The sequence below is a fragment of the Acanthochromis polyacanthus genome, chromosome 1 (genome assembly GCF_021347895.1).
Source record: "Acanthochromis polyacanthus isolate Apoly-LR-REF ecotype Palm Island chromosome 1, KAUST_Apoly_ChrSc, whole genome shotgun sequence".
NCBI lineage: Eukaryota > Metazoa > Chordata > Actinopteri > Pomacentridae > Acanthochromis > Acanthochromis polyacanthus.
Genome location: NC_067113.1, coordinates 24,892,588 through 24,914,148, shown reverse-complemented (window position 1 = coordinate 24,914,148; position 21,561 = coordinate 24,892,588). Strand labels below are relative to the sequence as shown.

Below are 21,561 nucleotides of genomic sequence, written 5' to 3'. Positions count from 1 at the left end.
AGACCTTTAGAAGAGTCGTCCAAAATGTATAAAAAACCGTCATAGTTTAGTATGTTGTCCAAAATTTGGAAAAAAAAACGTCATAGTTTAGTATGTCTTCCAACAATTGAAAAAGGGTGCCCAGGTAGCTCAGCTGGTTGAGGAGGTGACCCATAAACAGAGACGCAGGTTTGATTCCAGCTCATTTGCTTTACTGCAGCTCTTCCCTGCTTTCCTGTCCTCCTCTTTACTTCCTATTGAATAAAACCAACAAAAGGGGCCAAAAATCGACTCAGAAAAAAACGTCATAGGATGTCATCCAAAATGTCACTAAACTGTCAGTATGCTGTCTAAATTGTACAAAAAAATAAGTCATAGTTTAGTATGTCGTCCAAAATGTCAATAAAACATCATAGTTTAGCATGTGGTCCAAAATGGGGTAAAACCATCATGGTTTAGTATGTCATTCAAAATGTCACAAAAACGTCCTAGTTTAGTATGTCGTCCAAAATGAGTATTGGGGGGGAGATGAACGGCCTTGACAGAGTACTGCAGTCTCTGAGGGCTTTTCTAGTTTATGTAAACAATCTAACTTCCAGTTCCAGGTTTCACTTCTGTATGTGGGAATGAAAACCAGCAGACTCTTGAAACTTGCTTGAGCTATCTGACCATCACCATCATAAACTCTGCTTATGTGATAATGTAGATAACACACAACTACAATTTCAGATTTTTATAAAAGCATAATAGCTTATACAAAGCAGCTAATATAACAAATATATATAAAATATGTATATCTATCTATCTATCTATCTATCTATCTATCTATCTATCTATCTATCTATCTATCTATCTATCTATCTATCTATCTATCTATCTATCTATCTATCTATCTATCTATCTATCTATCTATCTATCTATCTATCTATCTATCTATCTATCTATCTATCTATCTATCTATCTATCTATCTATCTATCTATCTATCTATCTATCTATCTATCTATCTATCTATCTATCTATCTATCTATCTATCTATCTATCTATCTATCTATCTATCTATCTATCTATCTATCTATCTATCTATCTATCTATCTATCTATCTATCTATAAACCAGAAACAACATAGGGTTCTGTATGCTAATCAGTCTAAATCAAAATGAGTACTACCCAATACACAGTGAACAACAACAATCTGTACCCTTGATCTTTGGTAAAATAATCTTAAATGTTCTGTGTAGTAATGTAAATTTTAAAATACAATTAGCAGCACTCTATACATTTAATAGTAAACCTGAGAACAATAATAAACAGCAGCAATAATCCATATTCTTAAGTCATTTAATAGTGCACAGCTCAGCAAACATCATAGTGTTCTGCATAGAAATCACAAAAAGCTGCTCTCAATAATCTTTCTCAGTGAGCAGATGTTCTTGTGTTGCAGGTCTATGGTCCAGACGTGACCATCAAACAGGCTGGGGGGTCTGGCACCGTCTACTTCCTAGAGCACCTCCTCTTTTTGCATTCTTTATATGGGATGGAAATAAAGTAACGCTGGTTTAGCACGTCGATCAAAGGCCTGTAGGTGTAAAGCAGGAAGCCTTCCACAATGAGGATGTGAGTCTCCTCCTCCTCCTTGTGGTCGGACTTCAGGACGATCTCTGTGTTCAGGGTGTTATTAACGCCATGAGACTTCTCAAACTTCACCGGGTTCTCCAGCCACGCAAAGATCGTACTCATCATGGCGTCCATATCCAGAGCATTGATGACATCGAACTGCTTAAAGCCATCTTCACCAACTTCACTCTGATCTTGGGGCTTGAAGAAGTCATCCTGATGGACCATGCAGCAGTTGGGCAGGTTCTTGATCAGGCGGTTGGTGAGGGTGGTTTTCCCTCCATCGGTTACTCCACCGATGCCGATGATGTACTTCATGTTCTCGGATTGGTCAAAGCTCGAAAAAAGGGTCGGGAGTGATCGGACGTGGAAGAAAGCTGAAAAAGAGAAGGTTGCAGCAGGAAACGTCAACTACTCCAGTCCTCCATGGCCCTTGAGCTTAGTGAGTAAGGTAAGAGCAGAAAGGGAGCTGCCACTTGGACGGTTCTTCTACCGAGAGAGGACTTCTTTGGGTTGTCACTGCCACACATATTGTCCAAGTTGAGGTTTTAGGTGGAATATTCCTTTTAACCCGCCCCTCAGGTCTCTTTGAGGATTTTGGATGGAATACTCATTTAAACCAACATTTTAGGTGCATGTCCAGAGATTTTTGGTGGAATATTCCTTTAAGATGGATGTGTGAGGACCTTGTAGGTGGAATACTTCCTGAAACCAACCTTTTAGGTCAACATTTAAAGATTTAAGGTGGAATATTCCTTTAAACCACCCTAAATTTCATGTTTTGATCATTATCAAGGGAGAAACCTCAATCCAGACTCCTCATAATGACGTTTGAGATTTATGCTGCTGTTATTTGTTTATCCCAGCTGGGATAGACTCCAGCACCCCCCGCGACCCTAGTGAGGTTAAAGCGGTGTACAGAGAATGGATGGATGGATGTTATTTGTTTAGTCCAGACTAAATGACAGAAATCCACAACTGTAATTTTATTTCAGGACTCGGTTATTAAATGTCAAAACAATCCATGTGACTCTAAAAACTCAACAGCTTTACAAACTCTAAGATTAAACTCTCCACAAGGATCCAGAATAAGTTGGACTTCTACGTGAGAGCTTTAATTATTCTTCATCTACCTCCTGAAAAGTTTGGTCAATAAAAAAGACAAAAACTAAGATTTTCAGCTGAACTAAAGACAGACTTTGTGATTTTTCTGTTCACATGTTGTGTTGTTGTAAACTTACTCTTTCAAATAAATAGCTGCCTAACCCCCTGGAAACCAGTGTTTGTCCTGTTTATGTGTTGCTCCTCAGCGACCCTAGAGAACCGGGTCATAATGTTTTTTGAGCAACACACCATACTGTGACGTTTTTACAGTGATGGGTCAACTATTGACATGTTCAGGCGTTCTATGTGTGAAATCTCAGAGATTTCAGGTATCAGAAGGTGGTTTTCAACTTTCTTTGTTAACTTTCTGCTTCAACTTTCAACTAAATTTACTTCACTAAGCCAGCCCTCTGGACTTCCAGTAAGCTCTGTTCCTATTGGCTGTCCAGGTGGCTGCTTGGTGTTATCAGGAACACCTGAGCAGCACACTGTCTTCCTGCTTTATTGCAGTCAAACATTTCCTCTGCTTCTCTTCACCACTGACCGGGTTTGGCTCTGTTGCCTTAGGTTGTTCTTTAGGCGCTGGTTTGCAGCTTCCAGCAGTAAAATCATCTTTAATGTGTTTCTTGGTGTGTTTTAGGGCTTTGTACTGGATAGTTCCTGTGATATCGTCATCAAAATGCAGCCTCAAATGTCAAAGTGCAAAAAAACGTGCTGAAATGTGAGTTGACAGGCATTCTGAAAACAATTCTCTCAGATAGTATTGGATCAAGCTAAAATTTCACAAATATCTTTATAGACATCCATATATTCAGCTAGAAAAATTTCAGGCAAATCAGAGATGGTGGAACAGAAGTCATTTAGAATTTTTGGGGATTTAAGATGGAATTATTGTACTTGAGTACAATTTAAAAGTATACTTCACACTTTAGATTCCAGAGGCAAATATTGCACCTTTCTCATCACAACAGATATTTTAAAGCTCTGAATACAGTTAGTTAACAGATTCTGATAAATAATCAACTAACACATTTTTAAATTCGAGATTAAAGCACATAGCACTGAATGAAAAAGTTGAATTCATCACATTTAAATACTGCAATGTTAAAGTAATAGATATATAAATGATCAATTATTTCAATCCAGTACTATGACACTGTGTATTATTTTTGAAATGGGCCATTCTGCCTAATGGGTGCTTTTATTTTTCGTAGTTTAAGTATATTTTTATGCTCTTACTTTTCTACTTTTATTCAAGTAAATGTTTTTTTTTGAATGACTTACTTCTGAGAGTATTGCATTTTTAAACACCAATCTGAGCAATATGTCGCTTTTACCTGAGCTCAGAGGTCTGTTTGTGCCCAGCTGAGGTCTGGCTTTTTGCCTTTGGCTGTGGAAACTGGACCACTGAGTCCCAGAAGAGGACAGGAAGTGATTTGGAAAAAGCCGAGAGTCTGTTTGATATGACAGATGGATGTAAAGTAGAATCCAGTACATTTTTGCATACACAATATTTTACAAAGCTCACTTTATGCTGGTTGAGGTTTGATTTCTTCTTTTTCTTTCTTCATTTTTGTTCATTTGGGGCTTTAGTTTATAGCACTAATGTACGCAGTCCATGTTACAACGTATTATAATATCAGTTATTAGAAATAGATTGTTTTCGTCTTATGTAGCCTTTTATTGCTATTTGAGTATGTCTGCATTCACTATATGTCCCTCAGCACATTTTTCCACTAGATGAGAGTAAATCAAACAAAATTATAGTGTATGGTTTAAAAATACTTTCTTCTGTACCACACAAACCCTGATTTAGGCTCAGTGCATTACAGACTGACAGACCTGTACTGTTGACTGAGGCTGACCAGACTGGTTTTGCTTTCAGATCATAAATAATGTTCTGTCAACTGTTTTCTACGTCCTCATTTCCTTCCTCAAAGTGCAAAGCTATAAATTTTATTTGCACAACATGACAAAAGAAACCAAACATACGTTTTGTACAAATTAGAAAACATATAGTAACTGTCAAAAAGAACATGATCATAATCAACATTTTACAAAATTTTTCAAGTGAAAAGCAAGAATCAACAACAGCCGGCAAAAATTCCAATAAACCAAGACAAAAACACAAAACCAAACAAAAGACATACATGAAATTGAATAAATAGAGAAAACGACCAAAAAATACATTCAGGCCAAAAATATTCAGCTCATTCTAATCTTTTATCCTCAGCAGTTTTCCATCTTTTACAAATATAATTTGAAAACTGTTTAAGATTTATGACAACTTTTAATGAAAATATGTTTAACCAAAAGAGTAAATTGAGTTCAGGAAATGAATGTTTCCCTTTACAATCAAAGAATTAAATAGCCAGGCTTAGTAATATATAAATAGGCTTATTAATCAGTCCGAACATGTCAAGATAGAAGAGGGAATTTGAAATTCTGAACTCAAGATGAAGTTTTAAAGTCATTTTCACTAAGTTACCCAACCTTAAATTTATTTTTAAACCAGTTAATGCAACAAAAAAAAGAGACACTTTCAGTTACACACAGTATGAAGCTGATGCAGCATTATGTTGCAAACTGAAAGGTTTGTCTAAAACATGAATTATTTTTTTTAATGTTTCTCAAAATTTGATTTTCAAAAACTTTCCTCTGAGTCAAAAATACCACGATATGAAGATGAAAGGATGTGAATAAGAAATGCCTAATTTAAGCAGTTATTGTGATTTGAGAGCTGCAAAAAATCTTTCATTTTGATTCTTTTATAGATTCATTTTAGGTTTTCTGAAAGAAAAGAAAGACCAAATCTGCTTGGTCAAAAATATTCATACAGAAAGGCTAATATTTGGTTAAATGTCTTCGGGAACAAATTTTATCTCAGAAGTCAATACAAATATTTATTTTCATTTTCTAATATTACTTTAACTGAACCATAAATGCTAGACAAGACAGGCATTATTTTTGATACTGTAATCACAGTTATTTGATTATTGCTACATTAATTTTAACTGATTTGAGGTGCATTAATAAAACTTTAATATATATTATATTGTGACAGTCTTGAATATTCAATTACTTCTTTATCTCTGAATTTTCTATGATGGAATGATACATGCATTTTTGTGACAAAAAAAATCTTTAATTTTGATTCCTTTTACACAATCTGCTGGATCAAAAATATTCATACAGAAATGCTAATATTTGATTAAATGACTTTTGGGCATTTTTCACTTCATCTCATCGCTTTTTCTAGCTATTCACAAGCTTCATGCTGTGTTTATTTAGAAAAATAGAAATCTAAATCTATATAATATAATTCAATATAAACCACAGACAGCAGTCCATTTTAGTGATTCCCTTCATGTGCAGAAACCAGGAGCAGCACGGTGTAAAGTGGAAGTGGTTACGTAAGCCTACGTAATGGTTTATTTATGTCTCTGGGCCAATAAAATCAGCTCAGTCGTCATGACGTAATGCGATCTACTCCAGAATAGCGCGCGGCGGAGAAGCAGCATCAGCGGCCACACGGATCCGTTGGAGCTCCTTCCGTCCTTCTCCCTCCAATTCCTCCGCTCCATGTTCGTGTCTATTCATGCCTCTCGGTCCTCGATAGAACAGCCCGGCGGGAGGCGGGATCGGCGGCGGGATGTCGGCGCTGAAGGAGCGGCAGAGCTACGGACTGTCCAGCGGTAAACTGAGCGGTGGCGGTAACGTCTCGGTTTTTCATGTCAAACTCACTGACAGCGCGGCAAGAGCCATTGGTGGCTTTCACAACGCCAAGGTGGGCGCTTTTTTATTTACAGTTTCCTCCACGAATAACTAGCTAACACAAACATTAGCTGCCAAATGTGTTGTAGCACTTTGTTAGCTTTAGTTTGAAACGGAACCGTGAGACGAAGCGGGGAAGGCGAGTTTCGGCCGAAGTTCAGCAGCACCGTCCTCTGTTGTTTTTGTTTTTGTTGTTTTCTCCCACATGCCCTCCTTTTTAGCTATGAAATAAATCTACATGTTGCATAATACGGAAACGCTGTCCTGTGTGTGATGCTGCTCGTAACAAGCTGCTAGCCAAGTCGTTACAAGCTGCTGGCAAGTATTGTGAATGCTAATCAATGCTGGAGAAGAAAGGAAAAGGCTGCTAGGAGTAGTAGTAGGAGGAGGAGGATGATTTTATGAGAGAAAAATCATTTTTATCAAATAGACAGAAATCTACCATTTGACCCAGTTTACCACAGATGAATAGAAGCTGCAGGAAGCTGAGCACAGTCATGCACACTTCCTCAATTCACTAATTCCTTGTAATGCACATTGGAAACTCCTCTGTGAAGAAATGACAGCATTTCTGATGAAAGCTGAAAACCGCACGGCTCCTGTCGTGTTTAGTGTAGTGATGAGGTAAACAGAAAGGAGGGGAAAACACCTGGTGCATGATGAGTGAGTCCAGCATGCACACAGTATTGTTCTTGTGCATCCATTTGGAGTCTTTATATAGCTCCAAGTGTGGCTATTCACAACCTACTTGGCCAGATCACAGATATATTTATATGTATTTATAAACAACACCACCTCCACATGCAGCTGGGCCAGACTCTGCACTGGCAGCCAACCCACTTTCTGCACTCATCAACAGGTGGACTTTGCGGATTCCTCTCCGTGAAAAGGTCAACTCGGATTCGGGCCATCGCATACTTTCCGTCCGTGTTGCAAATGCGCCACTTTGGCCTGTCATTTCTGCATATTCCAGCAGGCCGTTTCACCCACTGCGAGAGATGACACCTCCTTTCACTGTATTCTGAGCGTATTTGAACGGCAGGGTGCTGTGACCTTCGCTGGCCCTCTTCCTTTTAAAATCAAACTGAATCTACTGAAAGGACACTCGATGCACAAGTGGCAGAATGGTCATGCGTCCTCGGAGGACATTTTGCAGTTAGGAGTAAAGGAAAGATGCAGAGTAGTTTGCTTAATATGCACAAATAAATAAATTAATACTTTGTTTAACATCTGTATTCACACACATATGTGGTCAGGAGGAAAATAAACACTTAAAGTAGGATTACAAAGTGGTACGAGGATATAATCTTTAGCATTATTGTATATTATATAGCATTATTATTATATTCTTTCACATCAAAACCTACATTACCCATAATGCAACTCCAACACTGACAGTTAGCTCTGACATTAAGGTGTGTTGTGTGAACCCTCTTGTTGGCCTGCAGGTCAAACTTGACCCATTTAAAGTTTAGAAATATGGAGAAAAAAATTTTTCACAGTGAAACTTCTGATGTCCACATTTTCAACATTTTTGGGAAATATCTGAACATCTTTTGGTGGAAAAAAGAAATGATAAAATTGTTTCTTTAACAACGTTCACATTAAAATCAACCAAAGCTTTGCTGGATTTTGTTTGATTTTGATGTGAATGTTCTTAAAGAAAATATTAGAAGTTTATGTAGTCACTTTAGGTATTTTTTGGAAGTTTTTACTAATTTTTTGAAAATATTTACAAGAATTTTCTTGCCAGATTTGGGGGATTTTTAAAAAATAAAACTTTTAAGGGAAATTTTTAAGGAATTATTGGAATTTTCTTCCTGAAGGTTTTGCAAATATTCAGACATTTGGGGGATTTTTTGCAGAATTTTTTTAGATTTTTTTCAGACAGGGAAACAATATTTTCTTGGTGCCTGTAAATGAGAACAACAGGAGGGTTAACAGAAGCTGATGTTGCCGAGATTGGCCGGTCCCAGGCAGAGATCATGATCGATCTTGTGAGCTGACTTCTTTTTAAATCCACAACTCCAATAAACTTGTAGCCTTCAGACAGATGATGACTTCAGTGACAGTTCTTGAGTCGCCCACGTCTTCCTAAGACAAAAAAAAAACATGTTTGACGTGCTTCATCTGTGGGGTTGTGATTTGTTTGTCACACGTTTAGATTGTCTGTCGATACACATACACAAAAAAACAGCTTCCAGAACAAAAAGCAAATGGGTATTAGCTAGTGGTAGGCCGATTAACATGTGAATGGCTAACAGGGGTTATACTGGGTCAGTCTGCACCGGACACTGGGGCCTGAGTGGCTACTGCAGCTAATAGGTTACTTTTTATGGTTCAGAGCTGTGCTTCCAATGCTGTGAAAGGGCTAAATTTATAACCGATGCCATAAAAAAATAAAATAAATAAAACTGAAACTTGTGACACATTAAGCAGGAGGGAAATTTGAGCGACTGCTGATTAATACTGTTTATTTTTCAGCCATAGTTTTTTCATTTGACACTTATGTCGCTAATGCATTTGAATGCTTGTGAATTTAAAAACAAGTGAGGTGAAGACAAACGAGCAGATCTACCTAAGGAAGCAGACAAGATGCAGGAGTTTATTTAGCCGCTTGTGTCCCATTCAGTTGTATCAGACGCAAAAAAAAAAAGCAGCAGAAAAAGCCCCAACAGGGCGATATTTTTGTTGTATATCGGCCGTTTGCCTTCCTGCTGTGTAAATATCGGCCAAGGCAATTGAAAGTCATAAAATCAGTCAGAAAAGTAGTCAAAAGCACGCATACAGCTAACAAAACATCATCTGTGTTGATTGATTTACACATATCCATGCTGGCGTCTTATCAGTTCTACATGCACGTGCGTGTGTGGATCTGTATGTTTGTGCTCGTGGGATTCCAAAACACATGTAAATCAATCACGTGTTTGCTCTTTTTCTCCAGGGCTCGTCTTCCCATCCCACCATCTGTTTTAGTGGCAATAAAGGGGTAAGAAGGAGCAGTCTTACTACTCGTATACAGTTAGTCATCATTTCATCTCATGTTTTGGACATTTTAAAGAGGTTAAATCTTTTTCTCTGTCTGTTTCCTTCTTCTGTCTCGCAGCAAATCACCATCCCGCGTTCGGAGAACAGAGATGAAGTGAGGATTTTCACCTTTGGAGTGACTAACGTCGCCCGTGACAATCCACATGGAAGCTTTGATTGCGTCAAACAGCTCAGCACTGGGTAAAAAAGCATAGAAAATGCCACATTAAACACAAATAACCTCGACTTTTTCAGCACAAAAGTTTTTCTGATTTTAAATTGGGTTCTGAGGAGGGGAGAAAAGCATGTCATAAGTGTAGGGTTGCAAAAACACGAGGGCTTTTTGTTCCACTGTGATGACATGATTATATGTTTACTTTGTATTCTATATATAGAATTAGCTGACTGCCTGAATGTCTTTAAATATTTTAAAATGTCTCCACTCCGCTGCTGTGTGAAAGTCACCCTGCTGTTCTGTGTCTAAATGCCAGGAGAAACCCAGGGTTCCTGACTGTACATGTCTAGGAAAGCACAGAAATTGCAGAGGTGCAAAGTGAATTTGATAAATGTCAGGAGCTGCGACAAGTTGAGGAGTAATCCACCTCACAATTTGTTAAATATAGAGGTCATTCTAATGTGGTAATACATTTAACGAAGCATAATCATCACCGAAGCAACCCTGCACGGAAAAACAGTGTTTTGTTTGAAATGGATAGCGTGTAGAAGCAGCCTGTCAGATCACTGTCTGTGCTCATCCTCTCAGTGCTGCCGAGGAGCTGTCGTGTCTCGGGGTGATTCAGAAGAAGATGACGGTGAACGCTACAGATGACTCGTACGATAAAGCTCGTCAGAGCATGGCCCAAGCTGAGGAGGAGACGCGCAGCCGAGGGGCCATTGTCATCAAACATGGAGGGCGTTACCAGGGTAGGAAGTATAGAAGACACTCACGTGTCCACGGAGTCTGCGTGGTTACACAACACACAACTCCTGCTAGGAAATAACACTGACCTGAAGACAAATTTGTACTGTGCTGATAACATCCAGAAAACACTGTCAGCCATATTGCGTTGGTTGCTGTGGCAACATGTGTGGTAACCAGTGTGACATAGTAACAGTCTCTCTTGTTTTCTCCTGCATGTTTTGTCCTTTTTGTGTGTGCGTTTTTAAAATATTCGTTAATTTTCTATACGTCAGACACACGCACAGATATTGAAGTATATATTCAAGTGTACATTATAACTGTGTAGTTGCAAATGTGTCTCTGTAATCTACAAACTCAGATCATACAGGCTGTTTTGCATAAACTCACCACAGATACATACACACAATACAACCAGTGATTTAGCTGTTTTTTTTTTTTTTGTGCCACCGCTGTTTTTCTATTTCCAACCGCAAAAACCACATCCTTCTAAACGTTCATGTCAGACGGTGTCATCTTCTCGCTCTGAATGCACACAAAGAATCGTGAAAACTAACGTGTATGAAAATGTTCATGTAAGCAAGGGTGGTGTATGTGCCTTCAAAGGAAGCTTAAAAAAAAAAGAAACCTTACTCACTACAGCCTTGTGCAATCATGTGGTTATTTCCTAAATTAGGTGGCAGCTTTTGCTCACTGAGCTGCAGCTTTTTATCCTGACTGTGGGTTCCTGAAGGGGTCAAATGTTTCCTGTGTGATGCACTATTCTAGTGGCAGAAAGAGTCGTGTTGCCGCATCCAGCGTGAAATAGCAAGAGTTAACGCACATTTACAGCCCAGTCACCTTCTAATGGGCAGCATTTTAAGGAAAACAAGCACAGCAGAAGGTAGCTTTGATGATAGAAGCGTCAGTAAAACCCCCGTGAACCTTCCGTGATCTCCTTTGAAGATATTTTTTGCTTTATTCGTGCCGGGCTTCCTTTTGATGTGAGCTTTCCTGCTTCTTTGTAGGCAAGAAGGTAACGGTGCGAGCCCCACCCCCTGCTCTGGCCAGCCTGACCAAGCCCAAACCTTCGTCCCAGTCCCTTCTCGGCAGCATTAAGAGGGGAGTCGGCCCGTCCAAGCTGAAGAAAGGCGCCTGTGCGTCGAACAGGAAGAGCGTGGGCGACGTGCAGGAAAGACCCCTCAGGGAGAGAGTAACTCACCTGCTGGCTCTGAGGCCGTACAGGAGGCCTGAGCTGATCTTGAGGCTGCAGAAAGATAAACTGACAGCAGGAGACAAAGATGTGCTGGACTCGGTTCTGATGGAGGTAATGTCTTCTTCCGTTTAACCCAGATGCATTTGTGCACCAGAGGAAGGATTCTGGAGCATGCGTGGCTGCAAATATTGCCATTTTGCACATTGATGAAACACTAAGTCACCGCAGATCAAAAATGTATAAAATGAGGTAACTGTGAACACTGAGCTCTGACAATAAGTGGGTTGTTTTCTGTTTTTGCGTATGCAGGTCGGCCAGCTCAACAGCAGAGACAACACATTTGTTCTGAAGGACAACCTGTACAAGGAGCTGCAGAAGGACTGGCCCGGCTACACCTCAGGGGACCAGCAGCTCCTTAAACGCATTCTCGTCAGGTAACTCGGATAAGGATGTACCCCCCTGCCTTTTTCACATTCTGAAAATGTCACCAATATGGAGTTAATCAAATGAGTTTTCAGGAAACTGTGCAGCCTGAGGAACTTTGCTCAGAAACTGTCAGTGGTTCTAGGGTTCTTTCAGGACACAGTGTTAGTATTTCCTGAAGAGTTGTGGAGGTAGGGTGAATATAATGAAAATATTTGGCCTTCTTTATTCTGTGTTTCTCATTTACAATTTTCAGCTGGCACATCATTATTCACTAATGGGAGCTGATCCATTTGTTGGTTACAGTTGGCTCACAGCAACAACCTGAATGTACAAATTCATCTATAAAGCCAGGCTCACACTGTAGGAGTTTGAGGGTAATATATATCCCCATTTACCCTCCTGACAATCGGAGGAAAAATCTGGTCTGAGACTTTAGTCTGAACCGATGTTAGGCCCATGTCAAATCTTATATCCAGTTGTCACATTACATCTCCCCAACCATTTTCTCATCAATCCTTCTGCTTTTGTTTTCTGTTTATTTGTTCTCACAGGAAAGTATTATTAGAGTCACAGCAAGTTGTTGCACCACAGATTTTTTTCTTTTTACATCTACCTTCCCATGTGATCACTGCACTCTTTTTTTTTTTTTAACATCCCGCAGTGTATGATATGCCATTGTTGTGACCAATAGATGACCAATATGCATAAGAAAATGATCTTGCAATTATTCTGACAGCTTTTGAGATTGCAATAAGGGTAGCGATTTTACTGAGAATTGGATTTTTTTTGCATTTCTTTTCGTAATAAATAAAAAAAATTAGTTGCAGTCTTTACCAAACAAGCATGTTCCTTTACCTCTGGAGAATATGATGTATAGACTGGGGCGTCTCTGCAGCACCACAATCATTTATAATGGTATGATGTGACACAGCTCCTGTTGTATTTGCAGGGGTTTTATCACAACGTACCGTTATAAATGACTAGAGCTGGCCCGAATAGCAGTTTCTGGGCTCCGGATATTTGGCTCCGATTAATGACGAATATTCGGATCGGGTAGAGGATGTGGGGGGGGGGTTCCCAATATTCGGATCTCAAAATAAATATTCGGATACCACCATAACGACTGAATATTTGGATATTCGGGTCTGGCCCTGTAAATTATTAATGTAAGATTTGACTTTTGGAAAGGTCCAGGGAGTTGATGCTAATTGCCCTTGTGCTTCGATGCAATATGCAATAATAAAGGCTTAAACTCTATTATTGCTTTAACGACATAGTGGTCATATAGTAAAAGCAATAACAGAGTTTGACGGGTCAAAGTCAAAGCACAGTTTATAGTATACTTGTGTAGGTATGTAGACCCTATATTGAATACCCTTTAACTGCCTCTTAGTGAGAAGATGTGTTGGATTGGGAAACTGAGTGATGACCAGTTTTAATGTGGTTTCTGCTACGTGCATACTCCTGCAATATTGCAAGAGTTGCAATATCGTGCATATTGCACTTTGGTGTCTGTGAAGTTTCTGCTTTAGAGAGTGATGCAACCTGATGTTAAATGTGTCAGGATTGTAAAACTCCTGGTGTGTGAGCCCAGCTGAATTAGGTCAGACTAGAGGAACCCGATTTCCCCAGATAGATTTCTTGATTGATAAATTTCCTTCTGAAGAAAGCAGATGTGTGATCATCATTTTTGAATGTTCACACGGTTCTCATGTGCATGTAAACACAGTCAGACCTGCAGATTTAGTCATTCTGAGATCCCCCAGTGGCAGCATCCATAAAGTTTGGACTCACCTGCTCATTCAAGGGACTTTTTTTATCTATTTTTTTACTACTTGTAACAGTATTGAACACATCAAAACAAGTGGAATTATGCTGTGCAAGAAGAAGGAAAAAAAGTTTGCTTTGCACACATTATGGGCAATATCTTAATCAGTTCCATCAACCTGCTTTAGTTAACAGTTAACAGATGAAGCCTTTCAAAGTTTACGGGAGGATTTTTGTTGCCTTTTTAAAATGGAAATCTTGAAAATTTCAGTCTTGGTGGATTTGGAGACACTTGAAATTTTCAGTAGTAACACACAGGGCAAAAACATCTGGGGGCAAATGAGCAAACTGCTGCCATTCTAACAAAGAAGTCAAGCAATAATTGGCCCTTAACCATTATTCGGTGAGCAGCCATGATCTAATTTTATGCTGCACAGAGTGTGACTTCAAGAACAGCAGGGCACAATGAAAGTGAAAGGTGATTACCTCGCTGAGAAGCTGGAGGTGTGCAGCGTGTTGCCTGCAGCTCTTAACCTAACAGCCCACTGTGGCTGCTCCTTTTTTCATTTCTAATGCAGTATTTCAAGCTAATCTGCAGTCGAAAAACGCAAAAACAACATGACCATTATCTTGTTTTGTAGCAGCATTTTTGATGAAAGATTGCAGTCAGTGTAGCACTGGGTAATAAACACGTTTCCTGTGGCAAATTCATGATAAAAATCAACTCATGTTTCACCATTTGGATGATTTTAATGTGAAGCTGCAACAATAGAGCATGCTCAGTTTGCATTTGCAGTAACAATATTTCTTTTTTAGCAGAATATCAGCACAGACACCCAGTTTGTGATACTTCAAATAGTATATATATATATATTGCAGTGCTTTCTTCAGTGAGGCAGAATCGTCATTGTTTTAGTCCATTCAGCAACAGATATAGACTTAAAAGACATTTATTGAAATGTAAGCCTTCGAGTTTGTTTGAAACATCAGCTTTGTGGTGCTGAAGTAGGTGTTGGTATTCAGTAGATGTCATGGCATGAAGGTGAGTCAGCCCCTAAAAATTCATGCCTTCTTTCAGAAGCAGTTGCAAAAACAATCAATGAAACTAAAGAATTTATTCAGAATTCGACATCTAACCGACACGACTACCACAGCTTGTCAGTGATGCAGCATTCCAGCTGGTTTGAGGAGCGATGACCCGAAATGCAACTTCAAGCTCTGTGAGGTCTATTAACAGTGGACGAGAAGGATGAAGGACTGCATCGGACGACCTGATCTCTGCTGTCACTCGTTTTAAAATCGGTTTAGATAAATTTAGATTATTTGGATTGCAATGTCAAGGAAAAGCATCCAACAAGTGCTCAGCATACGTGCGAAGGCTAAAAGGCTTGTCAGATGATGAGTACATGAAGCCTGTGTGGAAAGTGTGCAAAGCAAAAGTAGATGCACTGAAGAATCTAAAGTTTAAACCTCTTTCTTCATGTGTTGTTTAATAGCTTAAGATTTTATTTAAGTGGTTAAAAACAAAAAGATGTGTCAATACTGTGCATTTGAAAAGAAGGTGCTGCAAGTAAACGGTCACCAATTACAGACCGTAGGTGACACAGCTGCTGCTTTTTATTGTTCGCTATGTTGGTCTGAGGTTTCACATTCAACACTTGCTCCGCCTGTTCACCACAACATTTCTTTCCTACATCAGTATGTGTTTATCTGCAGGCTGTTGTAATGCTCTCCAGTACATGTACGAGAATACTACTTGCGATTAATGTGCTTTGCTTTCTCTGCAGGAGACTGTTTCAACCGCAGCAGAACCTCCTCACTGTCCCCGAGGCCCAGGTCAGCCCGCTTCGAGACACCCCCAACACCTCGCCAGCCCACCGTCCCAAACACTCCCTGCCAGAGGAATACACCGACCCTCTCGCCAGCAAGAAGCCCAGGATATCCCACTTGTCGAGCAAAACGGTCAACGACAAGTCAAGGCCGAAGCCGTCTGAACAAGCCGCTTACAAAGACTCAAAAGTGACGGCGGACGACGGACAAAGTCACTCGCTGGATCCTAAAAAACTTTTTGACTCCCTTTCGGCAGTCTGTAAGGAAGCAGAGGTGGCTAAAAGGTTAGAGCCAACTTGTGCTGTTCAGGCGAAGACTGAAGTCCCAAATGATTCCCCTCAACCGAACTCTGATCGCTCCCCCTCCCCTCTGATAGTGCCCGATCGCAACAAACACGCTATCAAAAAGAAAAAGAGCAAACATAAACACAAAGACCACGTGAGAAAACTACTACTACTTCAAGTTTTTAGGTTTTCTCCTTTTAATGTAATCGGTTGCTAACTTGAAATTGTTTTTAATTATTAAGGAGAAGGACAGACGGAGGGACAGGAAAGATGGAAGAAAAGATCGCAGTTCAGAGGATCCAAACAAAGTTTCAGCAGACTGTAAAGGTGAGCACCTACAGTTGGTGACCTGAAGGGTTAGTTTTTCTGTGTTTTTCCAATTGACTAACACTGTTTTGTTCTTTCAGAGTCCAGGGGCATTTTATTTGACACTAAAGTGCTTCAAGTTGACAGCGACACAACAGATTATCTATCGTAAGTAGTAGTTTTTTTTTTTTTTTTTTGTAGATGTATTCCGTTTAACCCTCCTGCTGTCTTAATTTTCAGGCACCAAAAAATATTGTTTCTTTGTCTGAAAAAAAATCCCAAAATTTAGCAAAAAAATTCCCCAAATTTCAAAAAATTTGCAAAACCTGCAGGAAGAAAATTCCAATAATTCCTTAAAAGTTTCCTGAAAAGTTTTATTTTTTAAAAAAAAATCCCCCAAATTTGGCAGGAAAATTCTTGTAAATATTTTTCCAAAAATGAGCAAAAATCTTCCACAAAAATCCTAAAAATATCTGAAGTGGCTACATATATACGCATTCTGGAATTGTGCCTCATCTGACCAGTGCTTTGTCTTTGCCGTCTCTGCACAGAATGTACACGACGATTTGCAGCCATGACCAGAGGCAGCGCTACAAACAGGACTTTAACAGTGAGTACAGCGAGTACCGAGATCTGCACGCTCGCATCGACATCGTGACACGGCAGTTCATGGAGCTGGACACGCAACTCAAGCAGCTTCACCACGAGTCCCATAAATACAAGGTACATGGAAAGAAACGCTGCACCCAGATAATTTCACAGCCGTCATAAAGCTTAGTCATAGGGTGAAATCTAAGTTTAGATCAACACTCACCTCCTGTTGCTGTAGGCTTGTAAGTTTGTAGTTTTTTTTATAGACAACAGAGGCTGTAGGCAGCTTGAAATCATGCCACCTTTCAAAGAAAATTCCATTGAAACTTCTGCTAGTCTGCCCCTCCTGCTGCACACTCATCTGCCTCCCTGTGTGTAATGAGTCTTTGTTTTACACATCAATGGATTTTTGCTCCTTTTTATCAGAGGCTTCACTCTGAAGCTGCCTCAGAGGTAGAACAGTCATTGACATTTTCATAGTGACTGTTTCAGATGCACTGACTAGGAATGCAACAATGAACAAAGTTCAGTAACACAATTTTCAGGGAAGTTCTTGGGTCATAATGTTTTAGTGAAAAGCTTAGAGACATTATACACTCAAAGTAATGCTTGATTAAGAACTGAATCTGCATATTTTCAAGTATTAAACGATGTGCCCTTAAACTGTTTCTAATTTCCAATTTTCATGCACAGTACTTCACGAAAACAAGAAAAGCATTCGCGGTGGATTTGTAGTAGGATCGCAATCACATTTTCGTCAGCAGGCAACTGAAGTAGCGTTCATTTTTGTTGTCATAGTTACAGTGACGCCATGCCACTATCTTGAGAAAACTTGAAGAAATCCATGGATCCAGACTATAAGCCGCATCACTGCCAACATCTTATCAGGTGGTCCTTGTGTCATTTCTGACCTCTGATAATTTCATCCAAATCCGTTATTCTGTTTTTATCCCCCGCCGTGCCATAGGCACGAAGGGGGATATTGGCGTCATCGCATCCGTCCGTCTGTCCGTCTGTCCGTCTGTCCGTACGTCCGCATTTCGTTTCCGGAGCACATCTCAGGAACTACACACGTGGACAAAATTGTTGGTACCCCTCAGTTAAAGAAGGAAAAACCCACAATTCTCACTGAAATCACTTGAAACTCACAAAAGTAACAATAAATAAAAATTTATTGAAAATTAAATAATCAAAAACAGCCATCACTTTTGAATTGTTGATTAACATAATTATTTAAAAAAACAAACTAATGAAACAGGCCTGGACAAAAATGATGGTACCTCTATAAAAGATTGAAAACTATTTGACCAGAGTGACATGATTAACTCAGGTGTGTCATTTAATTGACATCACAGGTGTTTCCAAACTCATAATCAGTCAGTCTGCCTATTTAAAGGGAGACAAGTAGTCACCCTGCTGTTTGGTGAAAAGGTGTGTACCACACTGAACATGGACAACAGAAAGCGAAGGAGAGAATTGTCCCAGGACATCCGAAAAAAAATTATAGACAAACATCTTAAAGGTAAAGGCTATAAGACCATCTCTAAACAGCTTGAAGTTCCTGTGACAACAGTGGCTCATATTATTCAGAAGTTCAAGACCCACGGGACAGTAGCCAACCTCCCTGGACGTGGCCGCAAGAGGAAAATTGATGACAAATTGAAGAGACGGATCGTTGGAATTGTATCCAAAGAGCCCAGAGCAACCTCCAAAGAAATTAAAGGTGAACTCCAAGGCCAAGGTACATCAGTGTCAGATCGCACCATTCGTCATTGTTTGAGCCAAAGTGGACTTCATGGGAGACGACCAAGGAGGACACCACTGCTGGAAAAAACTCATAAAAAAGCCAGACTGGAATTTGCAAAAATGCATGTTGACAAGCCACAAAGCTTCTGGGAGAATGTCCTTTGGACAGATGAGACCAAACTGGAGCTTTTTGGTAAGGCACATCAACTCTATGTTCATAGACTCAAAAACCAAGCATACGAAGAAAAGAACACTGTCCCTGCGGTGAAACATGGAGGAGGCTCAGTAATGTTTTGGGGCTGCTTTGCTGCATCTGGCACAGGGTGTCTTGAAAGTGTGCAAGGTACGATGAAATCTGAAGACTATCAAGGCATTCTGGAGAGAAATGTGCTGCCTAGTGTCAGAAAGCTTGGTCTCAGTCGCAGGTCATGGGTCTTCCAACAGGACAACGATCCAAAACACACAGCCAAAAACACCCAAGAATGGCTGAGAGAAAAGCGTTGGACTATTCTAAAGTGGCCTTCTATGAGCCCAGATCTGAATCCCATTGAACATATGTGGAAGGAGCTGAAACATGCCATTTGGAGAAGACACCCATCAAACTTGAGACAACTGGAGCTGTTTGCTCATGAGGAGTGGGCCAAAACACCTGTTGACAGCTGCAGAACGCTCATTGACAAATACAGAAGTCGTTTAATTGCAGTGATTGCCTCAAAAGGTTGTGCAACAAAATATTAAGTTATGGGTACCATCATTTTTGTCCAGCCCTATTTCATTAGTTTGTTTTTTTAAATAATTATGTTAATCAACAATTCAAAAGTGATGGCTGATTTTGATTATTTAATTTTCAATAAATTTTTATTTATTGTTACTTTTGTGAGTTTCAAGTGATTTCAGTGAGAATTGTGGGTTTTTCCTTCTTTAACTGAGGGGTACCAACAATTTTGTCCACGTGTGTACTTGAGGGATTTCATTCATATTGCACCCAGGCCACCTCTATGTAGTATAGATGTGCCTTTTGGGGTGTATGACCTTGACCTCATTTTCAAGGTCATACTGAGGCACTTCAAATATTTTTTCGTTTCCGGAGCACATCTCAGGAACTACTTGAGGGATTTCATTCATATTGCACACACTAAGCCTGTTGGTAATGTAGATGTGCCTTTTGGGGTGTATGACCTTGACCTGATTATTTTTATTGTAGTCACGATGTATCATTTTGTTGGTGTATTGTCCACTATAGATTATGTTACTCTTCCAGGCACTATATATACGGCGGGGGATGTTTTAAGCGAAGCGTGTTTATTGAGTAATGTTGCACACAGACAAATGGAAGGACAAACATACGCCGATCGTCACCTACCTCCGCTGCGTTTCTTGGCAAAATCAAAAACACAGTAGTCTTGTAATATCAGGTTATCCCAATACTTGGTTAAGATGCTATTATTTCTTAATTTCAAGTTTTCCGTATTAGTAAGTATATGGGGCAGTAGCGTTAAAGTTCTTTGAAAGCTTTCTTGTTTTGTTTTTTCTCAGATTAAAATGGTATTTCAATATTTAATTGATTGAAATTAATAATTAAGCCTTGTTTCTGTTTTTCCCTGGCAGACTGTTCATAATCAAATTCTTCAAGAGTATCGCAAAATAAAGAAGGTAACAACTTCCTTAAAACTTGTCTGTACTTACTCCAGTTCTGCTGCTTCGTGGACAGTGACACCACTTCTCTCTTTTTTTCCTATCACATAATCATAATTTATTTATTTTTTGTCCTTTGTAGTCCAACCCCAACTACAACCAGGACAAAGTTCGCTGTGAATATCTACACAACAAACTGGCCCACATCAAGAAGCTCATATCGGAGTACGACCAGCAGCAGCTCAGCGTGGACCGTTCCTGCCCCAACTGAAGAGCCTCACCGGGAGACGAGTGAACTTACCGAGTACAAAACAAACATCCTGAGGCAATGAAAGGATCACGCTGCTGAGCTGAATGCCATTGAGCTGGAATCTATGGCTGAACGCAGTCCCACGAGACCTGCTGTAAATGTCAGTGAGGTTGGGAGACATTTGTGGAGGCCAGCTGTGCGACAGTAAGGGTGGACGAAGAAGTAGCCCTTTAATACGAGATCTTTTCTTTGAAACTGGTTTGACTGAAGGGCTACGACTACAGCAACACGATTCGGGCACAGGGAGTAACAACATCTTTTTGCAAAAGCCTTTAAGCTCTTACTTTTAAAACTGCAAATGGATGTGGAGACGAGGTGCTAAATCTAAAAACAGTCATTTGTAGATTCCCATTCTCATCACACATTTTAGTTTTTTTTTGTGACTTAAATCAATTTGAATATTTGCTTCTGTGTTCTGTTGGCCATGTCAGTGTTCACGTTTTACGCTGGAAGCATGAGAAAACTGTATGCTGTACATACTCAGACAGCTCATGTGTGGTCAGGAGAGAGTTACTTCTGATGGAAGCTGGGATGCAGATGTGTCCTGAGAAGAGATCTGTCCATAAATATTTTGCACAGAAGGTCAGTGTTTGTTTGGCCGTCAATTCAGGAGTAAAAAGTCCTGAGTTTAGTCATGGTTCCTTATTCTGGACTGGTTTTATAGTATTCTACTGGTTTTATCTGTCAGGTGGTTTTCCAGGGTCACACCGGACTGTCAGGTTGATCATAATGTGAACTTAAAAGATGTATTCAGGGAATGTACAGTGTGAGCTTCGATCAAAGTGTAAATTGAAACAGGTTTTAATTATCAGGTGGCGCAAAGTTGTGGGATTATTGTTACTGTAGGATGAGATGGTATAGAGTTAAGAAAATAAAGAGGTTTTGTGGCATGCTGTGTACTTTACAGAAAGCATGATGAATAAATCAAGAGATTTTGTCCGAGTTTCAAATAAATTTGTTTGTATTTACTCTGTGATCCTTTTCCTTATTTGCAGTGTGTTTTTTCTTTGTAAAATCAACCAATAAAATTCCTAAAGTTAAAAAACGAGCAAA

The 21,561-nt window shown here is 39.6% G+C and overlaps 2 protein-coding genes across 2 annotated transcripts; one reads left to right on the top strand and one right to left on the bottom strand.

The window, feature by feature from the left end:
- Positions 1-1,076: 1,076 nt before the first annotated feature.
- Positions 1,077-2,001, bottom strand: LOC127534656 (nicotinamide riboside kinase 2-like). The gene has a single exon (XM_051950411.1). The coding sequence runs from the start codon at positions 1,910-1,912 to the stop codon at positions 1,472-1,474; it is 441 nt and encodes a 146-aa protein (XP_051806371.1). The 5' UTR covers positions 1,913-2,001; the 3' UTR covers positions 1,077-1,471.
- A 4,167-nt stretch (positions 2,002-6,168) lies between these two features.
- LOC110950939 (RNA polymerase II elongation factor ELL-like) lies at positions 6,169-21,476 on the top strand. Its single transcript, XM_022193812.2, has 12 exons — positions 6,169-6,485; positions 9,417-9,461; positions 9,579-9,700; positions 10,263-10,423; positions 11,426-11,724; positions 11,923-12,047; positions 15,594-16,074; positions 16,163-16,247; positions 16,328-16,394; positions 16,778-16,949; positions 20,172-20,216; positions 20,341-21,476. Exons 1-12 carry the CDS (start codon positions 6,351-6,353, stop codon positions 20,467-20,469), a joined length of 1,866 nt encoding a protein of 621 aa, XP_022049504.1. The 5' UTR covers positions 6,169-6,350; the 3' UTR covers positions 20,470-21,476.
- The last annotated feature ends 85 nt before the right edge of the window (positions 21,477-21,561 follow it).

Bases quoted from the DNA above. Each gene is read 5' to 3' on its own strand.
- LOC127534656 (XM_051950411.1), bottom strand. From the start codon at position 1,912: ATGAAGTACATCATCGGCATCGGTGGAGTAACCGATGGAGGGAAAACC.
- LOC110950939 (XM_022193812.2), top strand. From the start codon at position 6,351: ATGTCGGCGCTGAAGGAGCGGCAGAGCTACGGACTGTCCAGCGGTAAA. The intron at 10,424-11,425 runs GTAGGAAGTATA...GCTTCTTTGTAG, and splicing joins ACATGGAGGGCGTTACCAGG to GCAAGAAGGTAACGGTGCGA. The intron at 11,725-11,922 runs GTAATGTCTTCT...TTGCGTATGCAG, and splicing joins TGGACTCGGTTCTGATGGAG to GTCGGCCAGCTCAACAGCAG.